The sequence below is a fragment of the Haliotis cracherodii genome, unplaced genomic scaffold, assembly GCF_022045235.1.
Source record: "Haliotis cracherodii isolate W230 unplaced genomic scaffold, xgHalCrac1.p SCAF_4, whole genome shotgun sequence".
NCBI classification, from domain to species: Eukaryota; Metazoa; Mollusca; class Gastropoda; order Lepetellida; family Haliotidae; genus Haliotis; species Haliotis cracherodii.
This window is the reverse complement of record NW_027266297.1, coordinates 29,279,830-29,300,135: the sequence shown is the minus strand read 5'-3', so window position 1 is coordinate 29,300,135 and position 20,306 is coordinate 29,279,830. Positions and strand designations below refer to the sequence as shown.

General features: G+C 39.8%; 2 protein-coding genes across 3 annotated transcripts; both read right to left on the bottom strand.

The window, feature by feature from the left end:
* Positions 1-292: 292 nt before the first annotated feature.
* LOC139479364 (kynurenine/alpha-aminoadipate aminotransferase, mitochondrial-like) lies at positions 293-9,012 on the bottom strand. The gene is made up of 11 exons (XM_071262223.1): positions 9,007-9,012; positions 7,963-8,006; positions 6,831-6,899; positions 5,974-6,106; positions 5,623-5,697; positions 4,632-4,889; positions 3,587-3,669; positions 2,789-2,885; positions 1,848-1,974; positions 463-665; positions 293-343 (listed from the first exon to the last, which is right to left on the bottom strand). Exons 1-11 carry the CDS (start codon positions 9,010-9,012, stop codon positions 293-295), a joined length of 1,146 nt encoding a protein of 381 aa, XP_071118324.1.
* A 4,458-nt stretch (positions 9,013-13,470) lies between these two features.
* LOC139480182 (uncharacterized) lies at positions 13,471-17,427 on the bottom strand. Of its 2 annotated transcripts, none has more exons than XM_071263213.1 (5): positions 17,363-17,427; positions 16,273-16,408; positions 14,838-14,993; positions 14,114-14,198; positions 13,471-13,559 (listed from the first exon to the last, which is right to left on the bottom strand). In XM_071263213.1, exons 2-4 carry the CDS (start codon positions 16,390-16,392, stop codon positions 14,121-14,123), a joined length of 354 nt encoding a protein of 117 aa, XP_071119314.1. In that variant the 5' UTR covers positions 16,393-16,408; positions 17,363-17,427; the 3' UTR covers positions 13,471-13,559; positions 14,114-14,120. The 2 variants fall into 2 exon arrangements, with proteins under 2 accessions (XP_071119314.1, XP_071119315.1); XM_071263214.1 differs by having other exon boundaries at positions 13,471-13,556.
* Positions 17,428-20,306: the final 2,879 nt, after the last annotated feature.

Below are 20,306 nucleotides of genomic sequence, written 5' to 3'. Positions count from 1 at the left end.
AGGTTTATGTATTGTGGAATACAGATTCGGTTCATACAAGATATTTGTCATTAACCCGGACTTCTACTTTGTTTAAAGACGTCGACGAAAATAGAGTGAGTTTATCAGGGCATGACTTCCATTTTTTTAAAATCGAAATCATCTGTACATATCTTGATCATTATTGTTAATCGAAAATATGGAGTTAAAAAACACAGCCCAGCAATAATCCCCAATAATCACCAGTTTTCACGAAAAGAGCGAGTTTCATATCTTGTAGTCTTGGCTTGATGTAGAAGATACAGCTTTGGCGTCACTGGATACCCGTCATGTCCTTCAGAACCTCAGCTAATGTTGAAACAGCCTGAAAATTGTATTTAAACAATAAAGTTCACATATGCCCCAAAATTCGCAACCAGCAAAATCTTAAAGCTGTGCTTAATGAATGCACGGTCGAAAATGTCGCAATGCCTCCGCTCTTACCTTCTCCATTTCTTCGTCCGACACTCGTGCGAAGCAGAGCCTGATGTTGGGTCGTGATGCTAGGTCCACGGAGAAGATGGAGCCGTCCATGACGAATACACCCCGCTCCATCAATCTGTCAACGACCGGCTCGGACTTGTCCACGCCTAGTAACGCCACCCACTGAAACATCCCACCGCCCGTGGGGGTCCACTCGCATAGACCTGCATTCATTGATGGGATATAAATTCAGATACATATCGACTATTAAACTATATTCGATGATCCTATTTAACATCCAGGTTTTACACAGATTTGACTTAGAAATCAAACACACTGATAAACCTCAACGCCAAAGAATAACCAGTCTCGATTGTACGACGAACCAGATTCAATTGGGTTTAAAAGGCAAAACAGCGGTGAAAACAACATGAATGAACCACAGAAAGCTCCTAATTGTAATAAAGAAGTTGTTCATCCATAAATCTTATCCTCCCATTGTAAGTAGTGATGCTACCAGGTCGAAAAGGGCTGCACACATTGTGCCCATGTTGTAACTCGAATCTGGATCATATGTTGTAACTCGAAATCCTTATCATTTTCTTTTCAGCTGCGGTAACTGGATGTTTGTGCTGCTCTCAAAAAACGATTTTGATTTTGACTTGTGCAACACAGAGCTACGGACTGTTCCATCGTGTTTTTCTTATAGATTCCCGGTTCAGAACACACCACACTAACAACCCTGCCATAATGTACACGAATCTAAATCATACGAAAACTTAAACACGATTCGATTCTTAAAACACTTGACCCGTGAAGATCCGGGGTAGAAAAGGTCTTCAGCAACCCATGCTTGCCGTAAAAGGCGACTATACTTGTCGAAAGAGGCGACTAACGGGATCGGGTGGTCAGGCTCGCTGACTTGGTTGGTGCATGTCATCATATCCCAATTGCGTGGATCGATGCTCATGATGTCAATCACTTGATTGACTGGTCCAGACTCGATTATTTACAGACCCTCGTCATATCTCCAAAATTTGTAAAATGCCTTAGTCAAGCCACAGTTATGCACTGATCTTGACTATATTAGACTATTCTGTTGATAATGATAGCAATTATCCCTGTAGTTTCTCCAGATTTCCCGATGGTTAATTCTGACTCGATCGCCGAATGACAAGGGCGACGCCATGTTTGTTTGTAAACGCTGAAAAGAGTCACTACTTGACCTTTGATGTTTGCATATCTAACCACATATGACCCAAACGGATATCGTTTTTATCCGTTGGTTTTATCCTGCCGAGAAACCTACCCATTATATGATAACTGTCGTTTATATTTGCAACACTTTCTCTTGTTAATTTGCTCCTCCCCAAAATTGAGTTTCTCCGATTAAACATGAGCTGTACCTTGCAGATGTTTGTCCATATAGGATAGAAGTATGCCACTTCTCTGCTTGTATAATGACGCCACCTTCGCCACGTGGTTTAGGTACTTCTCGTACCCCCAAGCCTGCACGACCTTGTAGATCATCACCTGTAGGTTAAACGGAAATATAGAGTAACACTACCATATGGTGGAAGATGGATGAGGCAACATTGAGACACATTGGTCATATACTGTGAACCTAAAAGGTGTTTGAAGAAGGGTGAGGCAACATTGAGACACATGGGTCATAAACTGTGAACCTATAAGGTGTTTGAAGATGGTGAGGTAACATTGAGACACATGGGTCAAATAATGTGAACCTAAAAGGTGTTTGACGATGGGTGACGTAACATTGAGACACATGGGTCATATACTGTGAACCTAAAAGGTGTTTGAAGGCGGGTAGGGTGAATTCCAAAGGTTAACGCCAGAGAATCTACAGTCTCGATTATCTGCCGAAGTAGATCCAATTGTGCGGAAACGGCAAAATCGTGAAAATTATGTGAATGGATCACTGAATATCAACGATGACACCAGGTGTTCGCGAAATAAGCATGTCCTGCTTTGCCTGTACCTCCCGCTACTCCGTAATTTTCATAAAATATAAGTGTTAACTTGATGCCTAAAGCCACAGTCAGCAATACAATGGCAGCTACCTTTATACAATCAAGTCTTGACCAAACAATCTAGTGATTAGTAGCATATGCAACGATAAAAAAAATTCGTTTGGCCCATCACAACTCATCTGAACATACACACGTAGATAGAAGACACACAGACGAATATTGAGAAGATGATCACATATAAATGTTAGAGTTCCGTCCAGACACTAAGGCACCATGCCCTGGTTACTCAACAAAACATTGTCGCCTGCATGATAATTACTACGACTTAAATCGACACAACATAGAACGCATCTGACCTGTGATACCGCACTTGGTCCCCCTGATTCTAGATGGAGGATAGCTGCCATTTTGTCCACAATCTGCTTTGGCCCAAACAGGAATCCCAAACGACACCTGTCAGTGAGATACAGTTGAAGACAATGGTATTCCATTTTGGTATGATAACGTTAATGCGTACATTTGTGTGTTGTTTAAATCGTCATCAGTACGGACTGGTACAAGCACTCGGCAATATTCCAGCTATATGACGGCGGTATGCTAATAAACGAGTCTGGACCAGACAATCCAGTGATTGACATGAGCATCGATCCACGCCATTGAGATACGATGACATGCATCAACCAAGTCAGCGAGCATGACCACCCGATCCCTTTTGTCGCCTCTTAGACAAGGATAGTCGCCTTTACGACAAGCATTTGTTGCTGAAGACCTATTCTATCCCGGATTTTCACGGGCCTACACATGTCGCATCCGTTTACGTGTACGTTCTCAGATGATAATCATTTATACGCCTGGTAACTTAGAAATTTCGGGGATCGGATGGTTCACCTGCTTGATTGTGGGTCGACGTGACTTTTTACTGCGTTTTAAGTCGTTTTCTTATTTAAACATACTGAAGTATATGTCACAATTTGATAACTGATAATATTCAGTCAAACATACAAAGTTATACTGGGAAATTGGAAAGAAATTGTGATGTAGGGATAAGATTTGTCTTAAATCGAAAATTTTGATAATTTGCAAAAACAATGAATTCTGCACTAGATTAATTCAGATTTCGTTTACTTTTTAACTTGACGGCAAACGTTGCTCACCCCGGAGATAACGTCTTCGAAAATGAGTCAGTTCGAATTACTCGCCCATCCGTATCCATCGACAAGAAGCTTGGGACCAGAGGCTGCAAGAAAAGTTAAGACTGATATATACCGACTATATCAAACAAACATGGCTTTCTTAATAACGATTATCGTCTCCTTATTGGTTAAAACCTTGGAAGCTTGTATAAAAAAGCGGAGATATTTAATTTGTTTATGGAAAGTCATAACCGTTTATCAGAGCTAAGCCTGTATCGGTGTTGGCTGGCAATTAAGTATAATGTGTTTATAAAGATGTTTTGTATGTTATAACAACTTTCAGGCATCAACTCATTATGAAAGTATATCATATGATAATTGGAACAATTAAAACCAGCAAGTTGGTGTAGATTGATCATTTCCAATCTTTTGAAAGTACTAATTACATGCATAAGGAGCTGCAATATTTTATTCATGAAATTCTTTTTGCCTAATCAGCAATACATTATTTAAAAATGGGAAAATGTATTTACTTTATGTGTTCTGCAATCTCAGTAAAATCAGATCTTAGTTCTCGCTACCGCAAAACAAAGATCTGAGGACATCCCATTTGGGGTCACGTCAGAACGACCTTACATCCGACCAATCAGAGCGTCGCTTACCAGATCATGAAAGTGACAGTCGGAATGTAATATCTGATCATGCAACCTCGAAAACCTTAATATGGGGTATTCCGAATGATAGTTCCATTCCAGACTGTTCTTTTGTTAAGGTTTCAAATTTTTAATCGAGAATTTGTCAAAATATGTTTCGAAAAGAAGTCCCCAATTTGAAATTAGTGCCAAATAGCACGAGAAAGCTGACTTCTGATTGGCTAATGTCGACTTGGGGTGTCCTCAGATCTTTGTTTAGGGGTAGCAAGAATTAAGATCTGATTTTAATGAGATTGTGTGTTCTGTTTCTTTAAAAGTATCTCGCCAAAGTCAACATTTACAACCGGCAGCAAAGTTCCATTTAGTAAAGCAATTCATCCTAGTAAACAATTACAAGCGTTTACAACACTAACGCTCTGCAAGAAGTAGTACGGATCGTCTTCCAAGATGAGGATGTTAAATTCTCGGGCAACGTTGTAGATCTTCCTCTTCCTTTGTTCTGTCATAATTGTGCCCGTTGGATTGCAGAAAGAAGGGATGATGTAAAGCAGATGGGGACGCCTTCCTTGCATCTTCGAATCCCATTCAGACATCATCTGATGGAGGTGAACAGGGTCCATCCCTTCATTATCACTTCTCACTGGGGCAACTGTAATGTTCCGGGGTAAAAACTAAAATATAAGGATTGGTTGTTGGTTGGTTGGTTGTTTAACGCCGCACTAAGCAATATTCCAGCTATATGACGGCGGCCTGTAAATAATCGAGTCTGTACCAGACAATCCAGTGATTGATTGGAGCCTGACCACCCGATCCCGTTAGTCGCCTTTTACGACAAGCATAGTCGCCTTTTACGGCAAGCATGGGTTGCTGAAGACCTATTCTACCCCGGAATCTATCTAAAGCAATGTTGGCGAAGCCCAAACTCGAACTACTTTAGTAGCAGGGTGTTCTCATTCATGTTCCCTTCCACATACGTCGAGCAACTGGAATCGGGAAACCTTTAACAGAAAATGTAAGTATTAATGTTCCGTAATCATACGATTGCGACCTGTGAAGATCCGGGGTAGAATAGGCCTTCAGCAACCCATGTTTGCCGTAAAAGGCGACTATGCTTGTCGTAAGAGGCGACTAACGGGATCGGGTGGTCAGGCTCGCTGACTTGGTTGATGCATGTCATCGATCCCAATTACGTGGATCGATGCTCATGATATCAATCACTGCATTGTCTGGTCCAGACTCGATTATTTAAAGACCGCCGTCATATAGCTGTAATATTGTGCGGCGTTAAACAACAAACCAACCAAACCAAAGCTTTAGATTCATCTCGTTATGGACACAAAGATGTCCTCTTTAAGCAATCAAATTGCTGAGAGTTACAAATAGTCAAATACAGCTTATTCTTACACTGGGAATGAGGCTTTGGTATGTAACTTCTTCAGAGAGAAAACAATCTCCATCTTCCAGAACCATTTTCAGAACCTGAAAGTTGAATAACGATCATATTCTCGTGTATAATCATTGAAAGATATTCTGTCACATTCCGATATAGTAATATAGTTAAAAAGATAGGATTCACGAATTCAATGCATAGAAAATTGTTTCATTTGAACTGTGTCAATACATTCATTTAACGTTTATTAATTTTGATAAACATGTACTATTGAAACAGCATCAATGATAGAAAGACGTTACCTTTCAGTTATATGAAACAGACCTGAAGTACAGAGTCGGCAACAGGTAACTGAATCCGCCTACCTGGACAGCCCCCCATCGTCCACCGTTGGTCATCAGTTGGGCGAGGGATGAGGGCAGGTCACTGTTATCCATTGTGGGAGGGTTGTGGACACGCCTGTACAACCCCTCCAGCCACTTCCGTATCCCGGCTAACCTGTTATCAGGTTGTGTAATATAGGTCTAGTTGTTGAGAAAGTCACAAATTACTATTTACACGACGAAGGCCGTCTGTGGCCTTTATTCGCAAGCCAATTCCGTGTGTTATCATATTTGTGTGATTCATATTGCAGAAGAAACACAATCTGACGGTAAAAATTTAAAACCTTTGCCAAATAGTTCATGTAGTTTTTACAAAAATAATTAGTTTGTTATAAAGGAAATAAAGCTGAAACCACTAATACGAAGTATCAAAAAGTATTTGTAAACTAATATAGAACTCCTCCATAATCCAAACAAATATAATAAAAAAAGTGACAAACACTCAAAATGCCATCTTTACACTGTGTGGAAATCCATTATTCCATGTTTTTCTGTTTGTTGTTTAACGCCTCACTCAGCAATATTCCAGCTATATGACGGCGGTCTGTAAATAATTGAGTCTGGACCAGACGATTCAGTTATTGACATCATGAGCCTCGATCCACGCAATTGGGATTCGATGACATGCATCACCCAAGTGACCAAGCCTAACTACCCGATGCCGTTAGTCGCCTCTTACGACAAGCATAGTCGCCTTTTTTCCGACAAGCATGGGTTCCTGAAGACCTATTCTACCCTGGATCTTCACGGGTCCATAAGTCCATGTAAGTCGGTGAATGTGATAGTTGATAGTTCATTCATTCACAACCTGGTTATTTATTCAAATACGGAATACCAACCCTTTTGCTTCGTTATACTGTAGACAGGATTTCGTCTCCTCAGGATCCATATGAACCTCGGCACCATCGCTGTAATGTACACTCACATCGTATTGTTATGTAAAAAAGACAGGCTATCTATTTAATGAGATACACGATAGACGGGAAGAAAAAGCTCGATGTATGACCTTCTGAAATGTACATGGGTTGTAGAGCACTGATCTCACCTATGTTTGGTTATATGTTCATTGACACAGATTTGCACACATTAAACAGACCAAGATATAACTTTACCAAATTCTAAACAGGCATTGATTTCCCATGTGGGGAATCGAACCCGGGCGTTCGGCGTTACGAGCGAACGCTTTAACCACTCGTCTACCCACCCACCCCCAGATATGAGGTCCGTTAAGATCCGGGGTAGAATAGGTCTTCAGCAACCCATGCTTGCCGTAAAAGGCGACTATGCTTGTCGTAAAAGGCGACTAACGGGATCGGGTGGTCAGGCTCGCTGACTCGGTTGATGCATGTCATCGATCCCAATTGCGTGGATCGATGCTCATGATATTAATCACTGGATTGTCTTGTCTAGACTCGATTATTTACAGACCGTCGTCATATAGCTGTAATATTGCTGAATTCGGCGTTAATATTGCTGAATATCAGTACAATAATCTTGAACGCGACGTTAAACTCACCACACCTCACCTCACCTCACCTTTGAGACAGGGGTTTGGTGGTACATTTGATGGACCCTTATAAGGGAAAGGTCAATTAAATTTGATGACATCATTCTGACTATTAAAGTTTACCGGTTTGAAAACTTTGTAGGACTTTTTGTTTTTGGGTCAAGGATGCGTCAACGGCTACGTTAATAACCATCTTGTGTTGCTTGGGGTTTAGTTAAAAAACCCAAGCAACACAAGATGGTTATTAACGTAGCTGTTCATATACACGTATATGTGTGTATCAAAGATACTTAATGGGACGATGAACTCCGTGAGTCCAGTATTTATTCTTATGTATCTAGTATGTCACAAATAGACTAACTTCTTTTAGGATTTTTTTAAAGTAACTTGAAACTTGGCGCCATGCATGTATCTCATTCTTCGACTCCCAAACTGTATAACGTCATACATTAAGTGTACATTACGCGAAGTCTGATGTGATCCTCACAAGATCATCATCACACTCATACTGAAGCACACAACACATCACACACAGCACACATACATACACACGCACGTGCGCACGCCCCCCCCCCCTCCCCCATCCATCCCCACGCACATAGCACAGCACACACTCACTTCACCAACCCCTAACTATCGCCACGCATGCATGATTTGAATAGTAATAATCAGTGTGTTTCCAGATTTCAACAAAAAAGTTACAGTGTGTCCTCATGTAACACCAGCATCTTCCTTATATTATACATACGTTAAACGAATCGGAGTAATTAGTGATTTGAGTAATTACATACCTCTGTAATTCTGCCATACCGTCTCACCGAGTGTGCTTCCGATATGAAGTTGGTCTCGTACATACAGTATTAAACCTCCAAACCGATTACGACGATACCGTATTGTATCAAATAATCCTACTGTAAAAATCGGCATTTTAGGCATTGATCTGGCTGATCCAGATTCGATGGTTAACAGGTCGCTGTGATATAAATTTAGAACCAATATTACTGACTGTGGCGTCAAACAACAATCAAGTCGTGATATAACTGAAATATTACTGACTATAGCGTTGAACAACACTCACGCCGTGATATAACTGAAATATTACTGACTGTGGGGTCAAACAACACTCACGCCGTGATATAACTGAAATATTACTGACTGTGGCGTCAAACAACACTCACGCCGTGATATAACTGAAATATTACTGACTGTGGCGTCAAACAACACTCACGACGTAATATAACTGAAATATTACTGACTGTGGCGTCAAACAATACTCACGCCGTGATGTAACTGAAATATTACTGACTGGCGTCAAACAATCATTACATCGTGATATAGCTGAAATATTACTGACTGTGGCGTTAAACAACACTCACGCCGTGATATAATAATGATAATTATAAGTGCATTTATTTTGCAAAAAATTCATTCACCAAGTGGATGCTCATAGAGCTGCACTATTATTACCCCGGTCAATGGATCAGCGAGCACTCGATTTTCATTCTCACCTCCATGGGGAGTATACAACCCAAGCTGCTTGTGAGGCGTTAGAAGGTTAACAGCCACTCACTCACGTCGTGATATAACTGAAATATTACTGACTGTGGCGTCAAACAACACTCACGACGTAATATAACTGAAATATTACTGACTGTGGCGTCAAACAATACTCACGCCGTGATGTAACTGAAATATTACTGACTGGCGTCAAACAATCATTACATCGTGATATAGCTGAAATATTACTGACTGTGGCGTTAAACAACACTCACGCCGTGATATAATAATGATAATTATAAGTGCATTTATTTTGCAAAAAATTCATTCACCAAGTGGATGCTCATAGAGCTGCACTATTATTACCCCGGTCAATGGATCAGCGAGCACTCGATTTTCATTCTCACCTCCATGGGGAGTATACAACCCAAGCTGCTTGTGAGGCGTTAGAAGGTTAACAGCCACATTACCATCTCATCCTACCGGGTACCCTCTCACTGCTGGGTGAACAGAGGCACATTTTGAACAAAGTCACTTGCCTAAGGAGACACCACATGTGGTACATGTGCTTCAGTGTGGGGCAGGAGTGAGTGAGTGAGTGAGTGGGGTTAAACGCTGCTTTTAACAATATTCAAGTTATATCACGGCGTGTCAGCTGAATGTGGGAGGAAAGCCCAAAGTGATGCAGGTCTCAGACATTTACCACTTCGGTGAAACCCACGAGCACGGGTATGGTGCTGACAAACCTAGAAACACAATTGGGTCGAACCGGGATTCGAACCCACAATACATAGGTTTCTGGCGTGCCCAAGGGACGCAAATCTGCACAGCGAATCGCGGCGCCTTAGACGACTGGGCCACCCGTGCCCCCTTGTGTGGGGCAGGACCGAAGCCCTAGAAACTCTCAGGAGTCAAGCTGCTTAATGTGGTCACCCATCCAACTACTCTCCGAGACCGACGTTGTTTATCTTCTCCTGATTTGTAATCTGTGCGCTGTGCACAGGACCACGTGCCACCATATAACTGAAATATTACTGACTGTGGCGTCAAACAACACTCACACCGTGATATAACTGAAATATTACTGACTGTGGCGTCAAACAACACTCACGCCGTGATATAACTGAAATATTACTGACTGTGGCGTCAAACAACACTCACGCCTTGATATAACTGAAATATTACTGACTGTGGCGTCAAACAACACTTACGCCTTGATATAACTGATATGTTACTGACTGTGGCGTCAAACAATACTCACGCCTTGAAATAACTGAAATATTATTGACTGTGGTGTTAAACAACACTCACGCCGTGATATAACTGAAATATTACTGACTGTGGCGTTAAACAACACTCATGCCGTGATATAACTGAAATATTACTGACTGTGGCGTCAAACAACACTCACGCCGTGATATAACTGACATGTTACTGACTGTGGCGTCAAACAACACTCACGCCTTGAAATAACTGAAATATTACTGACTGTGGTGTTAAACAACACTCAAGCCGTGATATAACGGAAATATTACTGACTGTGGCGTCAAACAACACTCACGCCTTGATATAACTGATATGTTACTGACTGTGGCGTTAAACAACACTCATGCCGTGATATAACTGAAATATTACTGACTGTGGCGTCAAACAACACTCACACCGTGATATAACTGAAATATTACTGACTGTGGCGTTAAACAACACTCACGCCTTGATATAACTGATATGTTACTGACTGTGGCGTTAAACAACACTCACACCGTGATATAACTGAAATATTACTGACTGTGGCGTCAAACAACACTCACGCCTTGATATAACTGATATGTTACTGACTGTGGCGTTAAACAACACTCACACCGTGATATAACTGATATGTTACTGACTGTGGCGTCAAACAACACTCACGCCTTGATATAACTGATATGTTACTGACTGTGGCGTTTAACAACACTCACGCCGTGAAATATTACTGACTGTAGTGGTACACGGTACAAGTGCTGACTCATCTGTCCCCAATCATACTTTTTGCGTTGATTGTGAATTTTTGTGTGCGATAGAGATAGAGTTTTTCGAACCACTGAACTGTGCTTCATAACCTATTATTGTATTGAGGGGGCACAGTCTCACGACCAAATTATGTGCTTCACTGTTACACACTCCTCTCCTCGACTACAGGAAACAGTGTAAAGGCTCTCGTTTCAGTTTACGTCATTTGCAAGCCGAAACGTCAGTTCAAGCCTGGAAAAAAGACCAGACCCCTCGGTGGCAGTTTGCGTCAGTTCTTCTGCATCGCAAGAGCGGGTAACTCTCAACACATTGAGTTGAATCACACACTTTCTTCGTGGTATACACTCAAAGTTTCTACGCAGATAGCATGAGTCGTTTCGCACTGAAAATCTGCACTAACAATTAGCCTGTCTGTCGGTAAATGAAGTGTGGATGTTTTAAATATTTTAATTAATGTTGTCATTTACCAGAGGCATTACATTCAGTATTACTCCAGTGGCCTCCGAGTTAAAGGAAGTATTTCGCGACAACTGGTCTCACCTTAATTACTCTGCAATTTTAATAAGAACAGGGGATGGTTACTCACGCGTTTCGAAATCCGAAACAATTGCCAGGATACGCGTAGCGAGGCTATATGTGACTTATATCAGGCATTGCCTTCGTCTGAAGATAATTTTACTTTTGAATCCGTGAGAATAGTGCATTGACACTCGGAACGCATTTCCGACCAATAATATTATTTATTAAAAGCGACAAAACTCTTTCGATAATGAAAAGAAATATCTGCTTAAAACCAGAGTTTGTTGTACGATTACGACCACATTACAATCAGACCCGTGAAGATCCGGGGTAGAATAGGTCTTCAGTAACCCATGCTTGCCGTAAAAGGCGACTATGCTTGTCGTAAAAGGCGACTAACGGGATCGGGTGGTCAGGCTCGATGACTTGGTTGATGCATGATGTCATTGATCCCAATTGCATGGGTCGGTGCTCATGATGTCAATCACTGGATTGTCTGGTCCAGAGTCGATTATTTACAGACCGCCCTCATAGCTGTAATATTGCTGAGTGCGGCGTAAAACAACAAACCAAACCAAACCAAAATACAAATCATGTGCTTATGAATAACTATTGAATAGTGATGATAACAGTCGTCGCGGTAGCATCCGTCACAAACACACGCAAAGGCAAGTCTATTGTTTACCTATTGTTTAACAACCGGAAACACATTGCACCATACCCAAAGTCGCGGGTTTCACCAAAGTGGTTAACGTCTGAGACCTGCACCTCTTCGGGCTTTCCTCCCACATTAAGCTGACACGCCGTTATATAACTGGAGTACTATAATACAAACACAGCCCACTTCCTGGAAGATCCAAGCAAAAACAAAACCGAAACTAAACAACACATCCTTGACAGAAGTTGCCCACGTATGACGATTAGCACAATCCTAGACATAAAACATCGTGTATGCCTGACGAGTGTATGCATTGCTTGGCATATGTATAATCCTTACCCAAAACTTAATACACCTCAGTTAAGAATTATAATAAATAAGTATCTTCCATATCCTCCCCAAACCATAGTAGTCTGACCTATATTTAGAAAACGTTTACAAGCAATATAATGAACCCTCTCATGCACTCCTGTCTTTGGTAGCCCCATATTTCAGAAGAGTTTAGTAAAATTGGCATAATTTGAAAATCAACAATCTTAAAGTAAGCATTATATGGAAACTGTTCATAACAATACATTGTACTAAGCACTTCAGTTAATGATTTCTTGGCCTTTATTGCATTTTATCTACAAATTGGAGAACGACTTAACTTACTTGTGTGTATTTGCCAAGGTAATTTATATTGTTAACAACTTGAACAGTCACCATATGTCTACGTTTGGACTCTGGCTAAGCTTCCATCACTCCAGAATACAACTATTTTCATTCTGACATATCAACAGTAACTGACCAAGACTTGCAATATTTGTGCAAGACATTTAACCGCTTCTGAAGTCCAAGTACACTATCTGAAATTAGAACCACATCGTCGGCAAAGAGAAATAGAAATATGCCAATAAATCTGGTGATATTGGAACACCCTTATCTCATGAACCAGCAGCTTCTGCAGCAAGATACTAATATGAATAGAGAAAACAGAATTGGACTTAGGACACACCCTTGGAAGTTTTCCCGTACTTCTACAACCATACACTGATAATGACGATACCTTATTGTAACAAATTAGCATTTTTTGTGTATAAAATCGTCATTTCAACTGTCTTCAAATATATCTGAAGATATGTACCACCGGTTGCTAGTTATTCAAAAGCCCTTTTGTATTGGTTCCCATGATCCATTATGTGTCATCGAACTCCTATGGTATGGGTTGTTGCTGATGCTACCATCAGCTTTTTCTTCTTACCAAATTCGAAGAAGGGTACAAATAATCACAAAAATGTCAATATTTATCATTTATGATCTTTTATTTATCTACACAACTCGTTATAAAACGACGGAATATCTCAGCGTCCAATCCCGTCTCCTTCCGTTCTGCTGAAACACAACAGTAAAGAGTATTATCACATAATGAATATAATTAAATGCTTAACTGAATATTTGTTTCTGTAATAATACGTTCATTATTAGTGTAAGTATTTTTTGAGGGAGTGGCAACACGTCTCGTTGCCTTAACACTTTATTCTTTCACTTAAAGGACATCCTTCACAAGCAAACACAATTTTTGAAGAAATGTTTTATGAGGTTGTATATTTGACTTGTTTTTACAGTGACTTGTATGTCTAAAATAATACATGTTAAATCAGAGTATTATTAGGTTAATGTTTTCATTCAGCAAACAATATGTGCCGTAAAAGGCGACTATGCTTGTCGCAAGAGGCGACTAACGGGATCGGGTGGTCAGGCTCACTGACTTGGTTGATGCATGTCATCGATCCCAATTGCGTGGATCGATGCTCATGATGTCAATCACTGGATTGTCTGGTCCAGACTCAATTATTTACAGACTGCCGTCATATAGCTGGAATATTGCTGAGTACGGCGTTAAACAACAAACAAACCAACTTTTTATTATCATCAAACGTTCTCACCTTTCTTCTACTCAAAGGCACAGGCAGCAAGAAAGGAGCCATCAGGGCATTTCTGTGTGTCACAGGCGATAGAAGAAGCGCTAGACTGAAGTAAGAAACATAAAATTTCACGTTAGGTTTGTAATAAACCCCAATGTCTTATATTTAACCGTTTCTTTTCAACTACTGCCTGCAGTATTATTCCGTAGGGCCGTAGTGGTTAAAATAGTCGCTCGTTACGCTTGAGACCAAGTTTCGATACCTTGGAAAAAAACCATGTGGAAATGTTTTTGAATCTCTACTCTAAGCCACATTTGTAAATTGGTATAAACATACAGAATGTTTCTGCAAGATGAAAAGCAAAAAAAATGAAAAGTCTACTCAGTTTGAAGTTGACTGTGTGAGTTGGGTTGAACACTAATTCACTAACATTGCAGCGTGTCAGCGGAGAGCCCAAGGGTCAGTGAGTGAGTGAGTTGGGTTTAACGCCGCTTTTAACAGTATTCCAGTGATATCGAACGCTTCAACCATTAGGCTACCCCATCGCCCCTTCAACTACTGGACAACTCGTATCCTCTTAATACAGAAACCGACATGACTACTCATATTCAACACGGAAAAACCTAAAATTCAATTATTCGAAAGCGAGACTACGATCGCGGGAGTACAAGACGTTGTTGGTAATACTTAATTGGAATTAACACAGTTGAGTTGCCATCTCTTTAAACTTTATAACAAAACTTACTGGTCCGGCTTCGCCACCCAGTTGGGATGCAAAAGCATCATCACCAGAATCCCCATCTGAACTGTATGAAACACCACCGAGTTCTTTAACAACACCAGCGTCGCATGACTCAGCGAAACCGTTGGCGTCAAGGTAAAGGTCTGAACCTCCTTCGGACTGTGGACAAATACATATGTTTGCACGAGACCAAGATTTGATTGAAACAAGAGCATGGTAATAGTCAGGCTTACCTGAGTCTCAACTTCCGGAATGGGTTTTCAAACCGGAAGTTCTCTCCCACCATTTGTTCCAACGACGTGTTGTTCGAACATCGCAGAAACGAAAAGGGGCTTCTCATTTGTAATGAATTAATTTCATTTTATGGACTATTTGTATGGTAGAGTACTGCAGTGTAGCTTCCCTCCACTACTGCAGTAATAATAACCCCTGTTGGTGTCATTACATTGTGGAATACATCGAATTAAGAATCTTTCATAACGGATCGTGAACTAGGAAACGGATTTACGGTAACAGTGACAATTACGGCCAAGTTAAATGATCTGTTGTAGAGACATCATTTTGTTTATGTAGTGAGTATACACCTGTATTCACCATATATATATATATAATTTAAAACAAAAAACAACTTCTTTCAGTGGCATTTAGAAGTTGGAGTGATGAAGTAAGACGAGTTCTATGGATAAACAACTTCTTTATTACAATTGCACTAATTGTAATAAAGAAGTTGTTTATCCATAGAACTCGTCTTACTACAAAAAACAACGTTGAATACGTTCTCCAACATGGTATAGTGGTATCATCATGAGAATGACGTGACACTGACGATGACGCCATGTGACAGTTACTTTAAGTGAGTGAGTGAGTGAGTGAGTGAGTGAGTGAGTGAGTATGGGCTTACGCTGCTTTAGGCAATATGCCAGCAATATCATCTAGGGTGATAACACAAACAGGCTTCACACATTGTAAAGTGTACTGAACATTTTACGTAGCAACAAATCTACGATTTTGATCTAATATGTATGCTCTTTTAAATGACGAATTATTTATTAATAAACTAGTGTTCTTTTAGGCCTCTGTTCAGTTTGTCCATTGTTGACATTTTACAAAAACTACAAAAATGTTAATTTGATTTCCTTTTCCCGCGCAGATGTGTTGAGATGGGTAACATAAAACACGAGAAATCCCTTTGTTTCTTAATATTATCGAGCTAACGTCCATAATATGTTCACAAGTTCCACAGACGCCTCTGTTTATAACCCCAGTATAAAGCGTTATTATTCGTTATGAAGTAAAGACGTTGACGGGGTGACAACGCGTAGGTTAGGAGAAACTAGTAGCGAGGACAAACGTATGCAATATTAATGATAATTCTGTTTTAGATTTCTGATTTACTATATGGTAAGCAAACAACGATTGGATTTCCAGAAAGACTTACAAGTGCGGAGTTTCCAGCAGCTTTCCTGGCGCCAATTACAGCCTTGGTGAGAGATTCTTTGCTTGAGGATACCATGGCAACAACGGCCAGGACGAAAACAACACAGGTGATTCTCAGCATCTTGATTCTAACAGGGCTGTGAAGAAAATTGCAGATAGATCGTCATACCATGACATGGAGAATTTTCGCAATTGCCACGTCGTTGCTGTCGTCAACATGTGTAATAGTTGCATAAAGTATAACTTATGTTTCTCGTGAGGTTAAAAGGTAAAACTGAATATCAATATCATTACTCTTACCATCGTCAGCATGGGGTGAACATGTCACAGAATGTTAATTATAACATACAGTTGATGACGTCAGTTTTATCGTTCTAGATGAGACCTTCACTCAATGAAAAGCACCTTAGGAATTTATAGCTGAAATTTGAGTAAAACCGTTCTCCGATTTGGGAAAAGATTAATTAGATATTGGAAAAATTAATCTGTTTACTATCGTATTGACTTGCTCATTTTACATACATGTACATACATATTGAGGTATTAGATAACTATGATTAAAAACCCAATTTGATACAAGGGAAGGTCATATGATTCATTTATGTGTGTCCAATCGGTTTTGACAGTACGAAATGACAAGTATTGCAAATACGAATGAAAAGTTGCATTTATAAATACTCCTTGGTATCTTCAAGAGTTGATAAAATATTTTTGAAAATTATATTCTAAATGTATTCTTAAAAGAATGAAAAAGAAAATCTAAATTGACAAAACTATTCCAGTTAAGGACTATTGTATTATCAAAACCATAAAATTGGAAACGAATTTAGATAGGTGCAGTAAACTAGTTTCGCTTCAATAGCACTATCATATTTCTGTCACATTAAGGATTTTGATCGATGTCTTAACATTCTAAAACCTGGATCACTTCGGGCTTTCCAACCATAAATAATGTTCTCATCTGCGTTAAAACCAATTATAGAGCATTAACTCAAATCCAGTTTGGCAAAAATGGTGTTACATTTATGTTCGATAAAAGCAAAGGTATAAAAATATAATATATACTAAAGCCAATATAAAGTTGTACTCACGTGGTGATGTTGCTGACTTCAAGGATGTTGTGAGATCTTGTGATGCAGCAAGGACGACAAGGAGTCTTTTATACCTTTGTCGATTGACTACGATAATTTTCCATTGCACATCCCCAATTACACTTGTCAATCGTTACGACGGATCAAAATGGTTTGACACGTCGTCAGATTAAACGAGCAATTAACTTCGCAGAAAGAAGACAACATGTCTGCAGTCGTAATTTGGACAAAAACGTCATCGAAAGAAAGTAGTATTGCTAACATTGCATATATTATTGCATTTCGAAAGGCCCATTAGGATTGTCCCTAATGCAAAAATTGATGCAAAATATGTCATGATTGTTTTAATTAGTGTTGGATGTTTCCTAACTGGATACTTATAGCGAAGGGTGAGATTGGTTCGTTAGATGTATGGAACAACGAAGCTATAATTATCTCATATAATGATATACATGCACCAAAGGGACGAAGTCTGTAGAAAGAGACTATATAAAATAAATGCGAATTACGTCCAAATTGTTTGAATTTCGATCTCCCGGCGACTATTTTAGGAGAAACATTTTTACGAGGTTTTTACCCTCCTTACAATATCTGCAACATACGAGTTAACAGACTGCACACAAAATGACACCAGAGACTACGTAACAACTTTGTGAGAGAGTACGAGAAATTACAATACGCCGGTAGTCGCCCTGATCTTTGCATGTAATAACAATATCAAATTTTACCGGACGCATAATATTGCGTCCTACACGCTTCGAAATTGAGGATGGACGCCAATAATACGTATTGCAAAACCATGGGACGCAAAAGAGTGTAAATGTGTAAATCATTGAAAATAATTCAATTGTAGCATTCACATTAGATTTAACTCCTATTTCTAATCTGATAAACAAAACAATTTCCATAATCATAAGAAATGTCTTCCAAAAGCAAACGATGATAAGGTTTCGCGAAAGGCTGAGCGTATCCTGCCCCTCCGGTGACATCCGTTACAAACACATAAGAAATACACAAAGTTTGTTGAGTCCATGTCATATTGCCTTCATCCAATAACTTAATAATCCAAATAAAGATATCCCCATATTCAGACACCACACATGTTTTATATCGTATGTGTTGTTGGTACGGTACTCTGGCACCCGCATTTTCATTCCACTGACCCGGGACTTATACCTAGGTAAATCCCTGCAACAGTACTGCATTCAGTTATAACATACCCAACTTAATTTTGTCGTAACACCGAACGATAACATTGTTACGCAGTGTTTCAACGCATGTACCTTCTGCTGCTTCAGTTACTGAAGAAGGGTATGTACACGTGGCATCAATATACATTCATCAGAAACAATTGCTTTCTCACGAAAACATGTTCACTCCCAGAAACCCATATGAATACTCTACTTGAGAAGCCAAATATTTCGATTCTATGTTAGCCTGTATTGTCTTATAACTGATTTTATTACTTGCCCGTGAAGAGATCACCCGTTTAATAAACATACAGCTTTATTACATATTGTGTAATACCAAAACGCGTGCTTATGTACTCCCGGAACACGTTTCACGAACAAATATTGAAGGCTCTCAACATCACTTGGCTTATTCAACGACATTGCGTGTGGAGTTGATAGATCACTGAGAGGAGCTTATGCACACTCGATGACCCCAGCAACCTTGTTGCTAGGCTGACGTCACATGGCATTGTTTCGCCGATGGATCTTGCATCAAAATTCCACAAATTACGTCATCGGGTATTGTGACGTTATTGAAAACTTTGAGGTGCAAGGCCCGTTCCACAAGACGATCGTATTGTAGCGCAACGACAGTCGTTGGTCTAAGTTAAAGTATGTGAGATGCGAAAGTCTTAGCCCTACGATAATTTTGTGAATTCTAAAGGTAGACCCGTTGTATGGTATGAAATTCAGACGTTTCAACTTTTGACGTGTTTGAAGTATTATTCTGTTAAACTCAATTGGACTATGTCGTGGATCATATAGGTGTCAGCCTATTCATACTCAACAGTATAATTCAAAAAACGTTATAAATTGCAAGTAATAAATAAAATACTAAACTCGCTCCCGTGTAAAACCAATTTTATGAAACTCGTGAATAGTTGTGGTATCTGACGAGCGAAAGCGAGTCAGATACCACAACTATTCACTCGTTTCATAAAATTGGTATTACACGGGAGCTCGTTTAGTATTCTATATATATTTGACTTTAATTGCTATGATTGTTACATATCCACAAACACTGCCGTTCAGGTGATGTGAGAAATGTAAGAACACCACCAATTAATGACTCAATCAATTCCTCAACCTAAGCAAGCTGCAAGGCAAGAAAGCAAGCAAGCAAGCCAGCAAGCCAATCAGCAAACCAATCGATCAATCAATCTGAACAAGACATAAGAGTGATGACGCACTGTAGTTGGTTGGTTGGTTGTTTAACGCCGCACTCAGCAATATTCCAGCTCTATGACGGCGGTCTGTAAATAATCGAGTCTGGACCAGACAATCCAGTGATTGATATCACGAGCACAATTGGGATCGATGACATGTATCAACCAAGTCATATTTCCAATATGTATTTGGTATATGCTTCTGTTTTCTGCTTTAAGTTCATCGCAAACTAAAAGACAATGGAATTTGACTAGTTTTACGGTTCACATGTGGAAGACATTTCCAAATATGATGCATCAGTGACAAAAATTATGTCGATGCATTTCCTTATTTGGACTCGTACCATATGTTCCCGTATTTGTTTTCAATTGGCTTACCGTAGCAAGAATTTGTGACGGGTGCCACCTGTGGGGCAGGATACGCTCACCTTTTCGCGAACACCTGGTATCATCAGTATTTGATAGTGATTCATATACACATGCTCAGGATATATCGACTCTGCTTTTAGCAGAGATTTCTTATGAATAAGGACCCGTGAAGATCCG